This window comes from Triticum aestivum, chromosome 2D, assembly GCF_018294505.1.
Source record: "Triticum aestivum cultivar Chinese Spring chromosome 2D, IWGSC CS RefSeq v2.1, whole genome shotgun sequence".
Taxonomy (NCBI): Eukaryota; Viridiplantae; Streptophyta; class Magnoliopsida; order Poales; family Poaceae; genus Triticum; species Triticum aestivum.
The window spans coordinates 83,326,959-83,338,952 of NC_057799.1; the positions used below are offsets into that span (position 1 = coordinate 83,326,959).

An 11,994-nucleotide genomic window follows, 5' to 3' on the forward strand; every position below is an offset into this window, starting at 1 on the left:
CTCATGAATAATGTATTGCGGATTTTTTTTTAAAGGAGATCAATCATATGGTAGATTTATCTTATAGTACTATACATGCTAGATATTTAATATTGGGTCTCACTACTCACATCTAGATATTTAATGGGTAATTGCTTCAAGCTAATACATATATAGAGACATAAATTTACCCATGTCCGTGGATCTGAATTTTCAACTCTAGTACACATGTGTTTTAGGCCAGTAGGAAACAAATAATTATGGGCGTGCGACTTGCATTATCGGTGGATTTGCATAGGGGCCATGGAGCCACCCATTGGCAACGGCCCTGTAGGCAGACTCCGTGAGGTGGAAACCATCCCATTGAAGGGCCTGAGATGGATCTGCACGCGCCATCACACCCGGCCGCCCGCACTCTGAGTCGAAGTCGTAGTTATAAGGAGGTCCTCCGGCACCACAACAGGCGAGGAGGGTTGTGCTGTTGTTCAGTCCTGCGAGATGCCATGAGGAGATTGAAAGGTCACATCTTTGCTCTTGTGGCCCTACTTTAATTTTGAACCGCAGAAAACCTAAATTAACCAGAAAAGACCAACTCATCAAAATGCCCCGACATATCTAGAAACGCAAGGACGGGTCGGTAGTACTCAGCGGCAATGATCTTCACATGGGGGTACTTGTGCCGGAGCAGTTTGATCCGCTGGCGGAGGAGAGAGTTGTGGTAGCGCCCCAGCCTGTTCGCACTCTTCAGGCATCCGTTTCGATAGTAATCCACCTTGTTTGGGCTAGCAAGCTTTGTGAGCACTGTGGGTACGCAACCAAGTGGGAAGATGTCTGGCACACCGATGTACTTGGCGCCCTGCCGGATCAGTATCTGCAGAGGATTACCAACTCATTAGTTTATCCTGAGTCGTACACAAGTGTTAACAAACAGAATAGACCTGTCATCCATTCTTTGTACTCCTTCCATTCAAATATGCAGTGCATATCGATTTAAAAAAAAATCAAACCTCATAAACTTTGACCAAGTTTGTGGAGAAAAACATTGACGTCTAGAATGCTGAAAAAATGCTATTTTTTGCAGGCCATAACCACATTGATCATAGGCACATAATCAAGAACATAAATTTCCAACTGATTTGGATATGGTCATGACGACGCAACCAGCATATAGTATAAAATATGGCGATAAGATAGACAAGTATTGTGTCCAGGAATATAAGGTCAAAAGAAAAACATGTTGAGGGAGAAGTAAATTGTGGGAATTAAAGGAATAAAAATGGGGTTTTCATCTATTTTGTGCACAACATAGTACCTCTATGCCTTGGGAGATGCTGTCAACGATTTGGGGAACATAAGTTGTGGCTTGTTCCACAGTCCTGTTGGACAGAAGGAAGCTCCTGTAGTCATTTGCTCCAAACTCTCCCATGACAAACAGGGAGCTCCCGAAGCAATCAGTACCTTGTCCTGCACATCGTCGATGAATGATCAGGTAAATGACTTGAACATAATCACAGTCCTTTCTGAAAATGGTGTGATTAATTAAGGACTGATGTTTAATTAGCAGCCTACCCTTGCAGAGCGAAGGCTTGAGTTTCTGGAACCACACGAGCTGATCATGGAGGGAACTATTGATAGGAGGGTTCATGATCAAATTCTGTCCCTGCAGGTATGTCAGGGTTAGAGCCGGCGCTCCTGCCACGGCGAAGTTTACTCCAGCGGAGAAGTTGCCTTCCTTGTCAAGGTCCAGCGGCACGAAAGGCAGACCCAGAGCTTCGGCTGGAAAATGAAGCTACGATTAATTATATGTAATCTATCTCCCTCTCTTTCTCCTTTTAGTCAGCAAGATTAACAGTAGTTGAACAAGTTTGGTAGTGCATTTGTGGTTACCGATGAAGTCCAGCACAAGGCGGCCGTCGGTGGCACGTCCGGTGGGGTGGCCGAAGAAGGTCTCGCCGTAGGGAAGGTTCTTGAGTAGTAGACTCGGAAGGACGGGATCAGCCCACATGACCAAATTACCGGTGTCGGCGAAGGAGTCGCCAAAACTACAATGTAATCATTTAAACTGTTACATTTGTTCTAGTCGAAGAGAGGATTTGCGTGCATAGTCACTACTCAAATCTCACAATCTACAACTCATATTTTTCTTATCAACAGTTAGAACTACAAAGTGAACTATCATGGAAATTTGCAACTAGGAAGTGGCTGACTTTGACGCAAAGAGGAATTGTGTGGCGTGCACTTGTACGATAAAACGTGATCATTTGCTATACTTTTCTTTAGAATAATTTGCTTTGTGTGGAACAACTTATATTCCGGCCCGCAATAAAACTATGCAGACCATCTCTTGATTGTTTTGTTTCTAATTAGAGCACCCCAGATTCACCCAAGATGAGGGGATGATAAATGAAAGACACCAATTATAAATTTTGAAGAGCCCTGGCAATGCACAGGCGGTGGTTCTACTAGTATAAATTGGTGAGGTTTAATGTATTAAAGAGAGGTGGGACTATTTTATTTATAACAACTAACTCTTTTATAGCACAAGTAGCAGGTAGCTCAATTGGTAGGCCAAGAGATGGAAGACGATGTCCTGAATTCAATTCCCTGCCAGTCTCTAGTGTTTTTATATTAGCTTTTTTTTTAGGAGTGGAAAGAATTAAACACTATAAGGGTCGCGCAAATTGCGTCTCCTCGCGCGTTCCACCTCATCATTTTTACTGTGCTAGCGAGAGAGAAAAACAGAGGGGTAAAAAACGCAGGGCGTCGATGCCTTCCCAGCTTCCCTTCCTCACGAAGCAACCTCGCGTTTCCTCTCTTCCTCCCTTCCCTAGGTTGCCGCCGCCCCCGTCCCCGCCCCCGCCCCATCAGTGCATCGCAGCTCCTCCGTCGTCCGCCACCAGAGAAACTCCTTCGTCGACCGCCACCAGAGAAAGCGCCCTCCTCAGATCCACCTCTCCCCAAACCATCCATCATGGTTGCAGAGGAGGGGGAGAAAGGGGATGCCATCGAGGTGCGGACAGAGGCCCTGCCTCGGGGCGGCGAGTTGCAGAGGAGATTCTTTGGTCGTTTTACGCGAGGTGGGTCTGGAGATGCGCCACAGTGGCGCGGCGTGGGTTTGCGTGCGTGCGTTGGGCGGCAGGTGGTCAAAGAACGTGGTGGCGCAGTCGCGTAACTCGATCCCTCCACTACGCCGAGAAGTAAGTTAATCTGCATTCCTCCCTGCTTGTGACTACTTCGAGCCAGATCCTAAGTAGAATACGGTGTGAATTCAGGTTAGGTTGTTCAACAGCAGAATCAATACGATCTGGAGTTGCGATTTTGTGCATGATTGAATTGGTCCAATAATTTACTGTCATTGCATATTTGATATGCAAAGAAGATTTTCTTTAGATGTGGTTGTCAAATATCATGCCACTGCATAAGTTGAATCTTGGTTAACTATTTGATTTTGAATATGAATGTTATTTCTTTTGGCGATCGATTGGCATTTGCTGTTGGAAGTAATTGTAAATGAAATCTTGTTGTTGATTTAGGCCATACAATGAAGCTCTCATTCCTATTAACAGATTCCACAAGGATTTTTCTCACACAAACTCATTTGCTGGTATCAGATTACATTTGGTCGCTCCAATAGTGTAAGTGGCTATCAAGAAACATGTCAGGGATCCAGCGCCTATGTTAGGAGATGTGCAACATATGTACTTTGTAAGTTCTACGACTTGCTTCTAGAGGAAAACAGGACTTTGGAGGATGTTTGCTTAGTGCAAACCCGCTTCTCATTTTCACTGATGCTCGACATTATGTATGACTGAACCTGCCCATGTGTTTGCAGATTGTAGGTGTTTTGTTCAGTGAAAATTCCTCTGGAGTACTAGGAGCTTCCATGGTTGGCATTTAAGTCGGTTTGTCCAGATTGTTTATCGTTGATAGCAAAGTATTCCGGAGCCTCTGTGAAACACTCCCTGAAGTTGAAGAATGGTCTAAGATTAATTGAGATTTTCTTGTTGTGTGTGATAGCAAACATGGATTGGTCAAGGATTCTGCAATGTTTGCTTGAAATTTGCTCTGGAGATCCATGGTGGTAGGGATTCAGCTCCTGTTAATAATATATATCCAGCACCCGACATGAAACTATTGTTAATGAAAGTTGTGGCACTAGGTCAAACATTATGTTGTTCCCGTATTACATTGGAGAATATTCAGGATGTTTCTATAGGGACTATGAGAAATTCAGCTTTCCAAAATAGTGGAGTGATACTTGCAGCAACAAGTGTTCATTGGATAATGGCTCCAGCTAAGGAATTGAAGAGAATTCTTGGCCCAATTTTATTTACTCTGTGTTCATCCCCTGACGCAACATACCCGGCACAGGAATTAAAGACAGGATCGCTAAGTTGACTAGCCTATTAAACACAATAAGGGTCGCTACAAGGGCGAGCGCTCGTTTTGAACACCTCTCCATTTTTTACTGTGCCGGGTTTTACTGTAGCGACGAAGGGAGAAACAAATCGAGCGACTCTTCCCCTCGCCAATGCCCTCTTTTGTTTTCTCCTCCCACAGCTAGGGTTAGTGCCGCCGCCGCTGCTGCCGCCCTTCCCGCCCTCGTGCGCTCTCCATCTCCGGTCGGGAGCTCCACCTCCTCCAATCCCTGCCTGTGCTCTGTGTCTCCTTCCCTTTTGATTTAATCTCTGTTATCTTGGTTTGTGCAGATTCTTTTGTATATAGTCTATAAGGTGTTTGATGAAATGCAAGAAGGCAGCTGGGGACGAGATCTGCCTGCAGAGGTTGTTGCTTTACCATCACTGTTCTTGTGTCGTGCCTAATGGTAAGGTACCTAAATTTACCATGGGATTCTCCTTGATTATTTACAAGTTTAGGCACCTCACCATTGGTTAAGAAACATTTCTGCACTGTTACTAATTATTCATTATGCTATTCTTTATTAGGGATATTGAAATATGGATACCACAAATTAAAGTGACATTGGTGATTCACACCGACAAGCCATATGATGGAGTATGGGAGGCTTTAGATGTGGCTGCATGGAAGCGTTTGTCAAGTTGGTCAGTGACCAGTTCTGCTCGCTGTTTTCAGGTTACCATCCTCTTGCTCTTTTTTGTCGGGAAGCATTCTCATCTTTTGTGCGCATGAGTAAGATGCAGCATGCTGACGCTCTATTAGTTTTATTTATTCTTGCCCAAAAATAGAAAGTAAAATGTGCGAAGATACAACATTGATGACGGGCTTGCGACTCTCAACGCCCTCGACCCCCACCATTCCTCTCTCTCCATTTTGGTCTCGTCCGCTATCCACTAGATAGGAAGACAAACAGGTGCTTCCTCTAGGTATAATTTTTTGCTAATGTCATTGAATTTCTCGTGAGATCTCTCTAGACCTTCCCAAAAGTATTTTAGTTTGGTGTTCATATGTATTAACTAGCCGAAGAAGGGATGCAAATGGAAGAATTTGATATGCATAAACTCCCGTCATTGAATCAGGAATAGAAAATTGTTAGTTTTCTCATTTGTTTCCTTTCTTGTCTAGCCTGCTCCACGTAGGTTTTAGTTTTACAGTGAAAAGCTGGACAATTTGTGATGGCGATGAAAGGACTGAAGGATTTGCTCAAAGCAAAGGCGTCTAGCCGGGATACATATGGTAAGAATCTTCAGATATTGACTTCTTTTCATCTGCTATTGAGATATATACTTGCTCATAGGTCACAAGTCATGAAGTTACTTCCTTTTCCTTTTGTTTCTGAGATATATATGTGCTCATAGGTGCTGAGACATTTCGGAAGGTTCTCATCTGTATAGATTAGTTGATAGGATGGCAATTTAAGTTTATTGAAGCTCATTTTTAGGAGGCGGGGGTCTGCTTTGGTTTCTTACTATTTGCCTATTCTCTTAAAAATACATGAGTGGATGCAACTGGCAGTTTATAAATCAATAATTTGGATGGTTCTAATTTTTCAATTTTTAGGGGAAAATTCGTTTGTTCGTTGAATAAATCATGTTCGTTACAATCAGATTGCACACAGGTTGCTATATCAAAAAGTAGTGTGTTGTACCGGTTAGCATCCCTATTGCTATTTCTCCCTATCTTCTTCACCTGAATATATTGCCTCCATCAAACAGGGCTACTGTTATTGATCATAAGATCTGACTGTTCTATGATTACTAGATGAAGCTACAATGGTTAACCTGCTATATAGTGCAGGTTCTAGGTTTGTTATACTGAAAATGGTTATTGTTCTTGATCATATGTATGATCTCATACTGTTCTATGATTACTAGATGAAGCTACAATGGTTAACTTGCTATATGGTACAGGTTCTAGGTTTGTTATACTGAAAATGGCTGTTGTTCTTGATCATATGATCTTATATCATAGGGATAATTGATTTTATGCCCCTAGTTGGGTCACACTCGGCAGGTTTACCCCTAGTTTCCGAAAACACTTGTTCTTGCCCAAACCACTTTGCTCCTCTTATGCTTTTGCCCTTTGACCGTTTGACCATCACTTTGAAAACTTCATAAAAATTTCATACTAACTCAGAAGAATTCAAATAAGATATCAAAATGTTCATAAAAGCATCACATATATGTGCATGTCATTTGCATTCATGAAAAAAGTGTTGGCCAGTCCCCATCTCTGTTTTAGCTCATATGATCTTAGCATGAACAGTAAAATCTAAAAAAAAATCTAAAAATTCTAAAAAAAATTGGTGGCAAACTTTGACCAATGTTTTGAGTGCTTGCCAAGTTTCATAAGGGAATGACATTCATGGAAGTCGTGGCAAAAAAACAAAAATCAATGCTCCAAAATTTCATTTTGTTGCCACGACTTCCACAAATGTCATTCCCTTATGAAACTTGGCAAGCACTGAAAACATTGGTCAAAGTTTGCTACCAATTTTTTTTAGAATTTTTTAGATTTTACTATTCATGCTAAGATCATATGAGCTAAAACTGAGATGGGGACTGGCCAACACTTTTTTCATGAATGCAAATGACATGCACATATAGGTGATGCTTTTCTAAACATTTTGATATCTTATTTGAATTTTTCTGAGTTAGTATGAAATTTTTATAAAGTTTTCAAAGTGATGGTCAAACGGTCAAAGGGCAAAAGCATAAGAGGAGCAAAGTGGTTTGGGCAGGAACAAGTGTTTTCAGAAACTAGGGGTAAATCTGCCGAGTGGGACACAACTAAGGGCACCAAATTAATTATCCCTATATCATATACGTGCAAATCAGGCCTTTAGGCCACTAGAATTTCACTATCGTTTCATTTAGGAAGAGTAGATTGATCCATTATCAGGGGTAGCATAGATAACACATTGTCTACCTGCATAGAGATAGTACCAAAGTGAATTATATGGGTTTCATCACCTTTATTAATTATCCCTTCTTCTTTTAGCTTATTAGTTGCTAACCTGCAAAGAGGTAGTACCAAGCATGATCTCTGGTTTGCCATGTACGAGTCATTTATTTTATTAAGCTGACATTAGTAATTTTGCATTTTACATAGTTCATGTGCAAGTTAAACGTCTATCGAATAATACTAATATTAAGTTTATAATGTTGGCAGTCTATTATTGCCGTTGTTTTCTTGGGAGTACTTCAGAAGGTGCAGTTGGGAAGGTGAGGACACGCCATGGCAGAGGCGCGTGGTTGGCAAGAGGAGTCAGTGAGGCATGCCGGTGGACATGTGGATGCTTTATCATGGCATTGACACATTTCACTCCACCGACACTGCATACCAACGTGAGGCCTTAGATGCTCTGTTCCTTCTGGTGAGCACCATGTGTATCCATTCATCTCCATGCTCCCATTTAGTATGCTTTTGTAAAACCCAATAAGAGCGCAAGAAAGGGAGAACACTGAGGGGTCCCATGTTGAATCGAGACGAGCGCATGGGTTCGACACGATGGGCAAGAGGGCCTCTTCCTGCTCGTGTTGAGTGGGCCATGTGTAAAGGAAAAAAGGCACTCACAGATTCCTTTTTGCTCTTTCTCCAGTCCACACAACCTTCTCTCCTCTCCTCTCTTCCCTATGCTCTTTGCCGTCGCCGCCGCAGCTCTGCCTCACCCCATCTCCACCCCTTGACAGAAACTCACTTTCGGCCTACTTCGTCTCCTGTTCTTCTCAGTGATGATGTTGCATTCATTTACTAGGATGACTTGAGCCAAGCGATAGATGTTATTTCTTCTCATTTGCTCCCTCTTTGTTTGTATTGAGGATGTGTAAACTAACACAACTTATTTTTGTTTTATAATTATTTTTGAGGAATGTCATTGTCAAAATATGGAAATGAGAATATACTCAGTACATAACAAAATTTGCATAAAGCATACAAACGTTCTCTTTTCTGTATGCAGCATGCTTAGTTTATCTTAGATGTGTCATTCCTCTCCAATTTTCCATGTAAAAAGGGCTACACATTCGACCAGAAGTTCCTGAATCCTTTCCATATGCATCAGATAATGTCTTTGTTGTCCCATCCAGAATAGTGGGGAAACTGATGCATTTTCATGTTTCTGAAGTGATAGGTTGCATTATACTGAGAAAGTGAGGTATTACTTATTGGTTGGAGTGGTTCATCTTGTTTCCCGGCATCAATGACGCGTGTCTGGTCATGACTCAAGGCAGTATTCATGGCTATGGGTTAGCCATATGCCCCAAGAACTCCAAATGGCTCTAGAAAATCTAAGTGGCGAGTCTTTTTTGATTTGTTTAACTACCAAATGAAGCTATCATCGTTATTCTTTGGATATTTGCTGATCAAATTAGCAACATGATGTTACTAGGTTCTTACAGTTACACGTTACATTTTCAACACTCATGGTGTGCAGTGTGTATACAAGGCACCTTAGTCCTTCAGTCGATTTGAGTATTTAAAATAAAATCATCAAGTAGTTATTTTGTTATTTTGTAAAATATACAATCTAGATTTCTAGCTTCCATGAGGCACATGATGTCTCTTCCAGCATTCTAATTTTCTCGTAAGTTTTGATTCATGAACCTAGCATGATCTTCTATGATTGTGTGACTGTCATCTCCTTATTTTTCCTAAACTGGTGCTAGGTTTTGAACTATTGTTGCATATACACCATAAGTTATGCTCCTTTAATATGAATTTTTCTTCTAAAAGACTACTGGGTGATCTATGCGAAATATGTTCCGGAGAAGTTTAAGCTCCTTCTCATCTTAGCTAATTGAAATGTTTCAAAGTAATCTGGAATGGTTTTGGTCAAAATTTGTGCTCTCATAGTCATTGTTCTTCTTAACTATCCCAACTCCCATTTTACTGTTTCTAGGTGTGAGTAAAACTGAAATTTATAGTTTCATACCTAAAGTTATATTTGGTAGTCATTTAGCAAAGTCATTGTTGCTCTATATCTGTATACCCTTTGAATAATTGTTAATTGTATGAGAACATTTTATTGCAGCGCCCCTGTTTTTATTTATACACTATGCTTCATGAAGTAAAATAATCTCATTTTGTGCAACAGATATGGACATGAAGGTTAAAGCCATAATCAAACTTATCAATGAAGATGTTGATTCTTTTGGAAGGAGAGCGGAGATGTACCAAAATATTTTTTCTTTCGGTGGGAAAGGAGCCGTCAAATCTCAAGAAGTTCAAAGGTTGACTGTAGAGATCAACATGGCAAATGAAAAATGGGATGCGCTCATGCAGAGCAAGATGCACCAAGAGAGCGCTATTCGTGAGCTGAAGATGGAAATCGGGAGCCTCACTGAACAAAATCACTCTTCCGAGCTGCTTATACAACAACTCCGTGGTGAGATAAATTCATTGAGGGATTCGAAGGGTGAACTCTAAATTTAAATTTGAAGCCTGCTTGTGTACAAATGTATTGATGCGTGTCTTCCCTAGATTGCTTTGGGTTTGCGCATGTGCTGCTATTGATCAATGGCTGCTGAGTTTCAACATTGTTTTCACGTTCTTCACAAATGCACTGATGGTTTGTCCAATTCAATTGGCTCTCAATTTTGGCGGGAGATCGCAGAGCACAATTATATGGTTTGACCGTTGTATGTTCTTACTTTCTCTGTTTCACAAATCGTGTTGTGAAGTGTGATCGCCTCAACTTGTGGCTCCAACCATCTACATAGTGGGATCACTACATACTTCCCTGATTCACATCGCTTCATCATTTAATTAGTGTTAGAATATATAACTGTATTGTTTTTGTATAGTTATACGGTTGTATATGTGTAGTCTTTGTATAGGTGTCTGTATATTGTACGATACGAACTCTGCCTTGTAACCTATATATATTGATCAATACAAGGCACCACAACGTGTGTTTTTCCCTAATCTTACATGGTATAGAGCCTAAAAACCTAACCCTAGCCTGTGCCGCCCTCCTCCTCCTTCCGCTGCCGCCGAAGCCACCACCTCCTCTCTCGCCGTCGCGCCCGCACCGCCGCATCCATGTTGCAGCCCGACACCGACGCGACGAACCAGGCGCTGGCCGCCGCCAAGGAGCGCCAGGACGCCGAGGCCGCCAAGGCCAAGCTGCCTCTCGCAACTGCCGTCGATGGATCCGGGACGAGCGCGGGGTCTTTCTCCTTGACCTCGCTGCACGCCCAGGCCGTCGGCCTCCACTCCATCAAAGGCCACGTTCCCGTCGAGCTCGCGCTCGACACCGGCGTTCACCGGCAGTGGCGCACCTTCTTCCGCGCCGCCTGTCGCAAATACGCCCTCCTGGATCACCTCGACTTCGATGCTCCCGATGCGCCGAACCCGGAGTGGTCTCTCCTCGATGCCACCGTCGTCTCTTGGCTCTATGGGTCTGTCTCGCTCAGTATCCTCGACGCCATCATGATGCCCGGCGACGATCCCCTCGCTGTCGATCTCTGGAACAGCATCAACGGTCTCTTCAACGACCACAAGATCAATCGTCAACTCCACCTCACGGCCGAGCTCGGCGATGTCAAGATGGGAGAGATGAGTATGGCCGACTATCTTCAGAAGGTCAAGTCCCTCTCCGATGGGCTAGCGGATCTTGGTGCCCCCGTTGATGATGCCGAGATGGTGGTCCACTGCCTCAACGGCCTCTCCGAGCAATACGGTTATATATTCTAACAATTAGTTTGTGTTACATGCAATTGATTCAATGTTTACAATCTGTGGTATACAAGCTCACAAATCTATTAATACATTTTTTGTATGCTCACCTGTAAATATATCCAAGATTTTCCATGGCTGATTGAGATGACGTTGGAGTTATTAGGAGCTGCAACAATACATGTATTTTGCTTTGTTGATGACATGTATTATATCAGTAGTTATTTTGGAAGAACTTTTGGACTTTTTGACAGCTGAACTGAAACCATCCGTCATAGTAATAGCTACAAGATTTCATTACACGCTGGGAATACGAAAATGAATTGTGATAATTCACTTATTCTAGCATAATCAGTCACGCTGCGATTTTCTGCATGCGTGTGACACCAATATACTTCTATTTTTAGTATTGGGTTCTTCTAAAGGATAACTTCTTCTGCTCTCATAGTCATTTTTCTTAGAGTACCGGTATGAAATATGATAGTGCAATGCAAGATGGTGCTGATCGTCGGTGGTCGGCAAGGCGGCAGGAGGCCAAGATGATGACTGATACGGTGGCCAACAGATAAAAGGTATGCGACGTCATCATTTGGTCCCTCTCCTCGCTTCTGCCTCTTTCTATAGTCATATTTTCTGTTCTCGCCAGATGTCGTTCAACTCCATTTCCCAGTGGGGGCCTCTTCATGGGCTGATCTAGCATCAGAACGCATGGGAGGAGAGACGGCTCTCATGTATTAGGATGTTGCACACCTGGTGGACCAGTCGACGGGGTTGTTCCACGCGCTGCTCTTGTTGATTTGTTCTTGACACATCCTTTGTTCTATTGTATTTTTTGAATCAGTTGGTGGTATATATTAACAAGTATCATTTATTCTGTCACTTTTGAACCACCGATATTGTTTGTAATCACTCCTCTAG

At 42.4% G+C, this 11,994-nt stretch overlaps 1 protein-coding gene and 1 long non-coding RNA gene across 9 annotated transcripts; one reads left to right on the plus strand and one right to left on the minus strand.

Annotated features, from left to right (window-relative positions):
- Positions 1–237: 237 nt before the first annotated feature.
- LOC123055676 (GDSL esterase/lipase At1g28600-like) lies at positions 238–2,158 on the minus strand. Its single transcript, XM_044479586.1, has 6 exons — positions 2,103–2,158; positions 1,867–2,021; positions 1,549–1,755; positions 1,292–1,443; positions 559–850; positions 238–470 (listed from the first exon to the last, which is right to left on the minus strand). Exons 1-6 carry the CDS (start codon positions 2,156–2,158, stop codon positions 238–240), a joined length of 1,095 nt encoding a protein of 364 aa, XP_044335521.1.
- A 604-nt stretch (positions 2,159–2,762) lies between these two features.
- LOC123051785 (uncharacterized) lies at positions 2,763–9,982 on the plus strand. 8 transcript variants are annotated; one of them, XR_006424265.1, is made up of 9 exons: positions 2,763–3,176; positions 3,591–3,684; positions 3,812–4,601; positions 4,689–4,804; positions 4,926–5,073; positions 5,187–5,324; positions 5,524–5,634; positions 7,570–7,774; positions 9,494–9,982. It is a non-coding gene; the product is annotated as an uncharacterized lncRNA (long non-coding RNA). The 8 variants fall into 8 exon arrangements; XR_006424268.1 differs by having other exon boundaries at positions 3,812–4,544; XR_006424269.1 differs by having other exon boundaries at positions 3,812–4,060.
- Positions 9,983–11,994: the final 2,012 nt, after the last annotated feature.

Bases quoted from the DNA above. Each gene is read 5' to 3' on its own strand.
- LOC123055676 (XM_044479586.1), bottom strand. From the start codon at position 2,158: ATGATAGTTCACTTTGTAGTTCTAACTGTTGATAAGAAAAATATGAGT. The intron at 2,022-2,102 runs GTGAGATTTGAG...ATTACATTGTAG, and splicing joins AAAAATATGAGTTGTAGATT to TTTTGGCGACTCCTTCGCCG. The intron at 1,756-1,866 runs GTAACCACAAAT...TTCATTTTCCAG, and splicing joins CCTTGTGCTGGACTTCATCG to CCGAAGCTCTGGGTCTGCCT.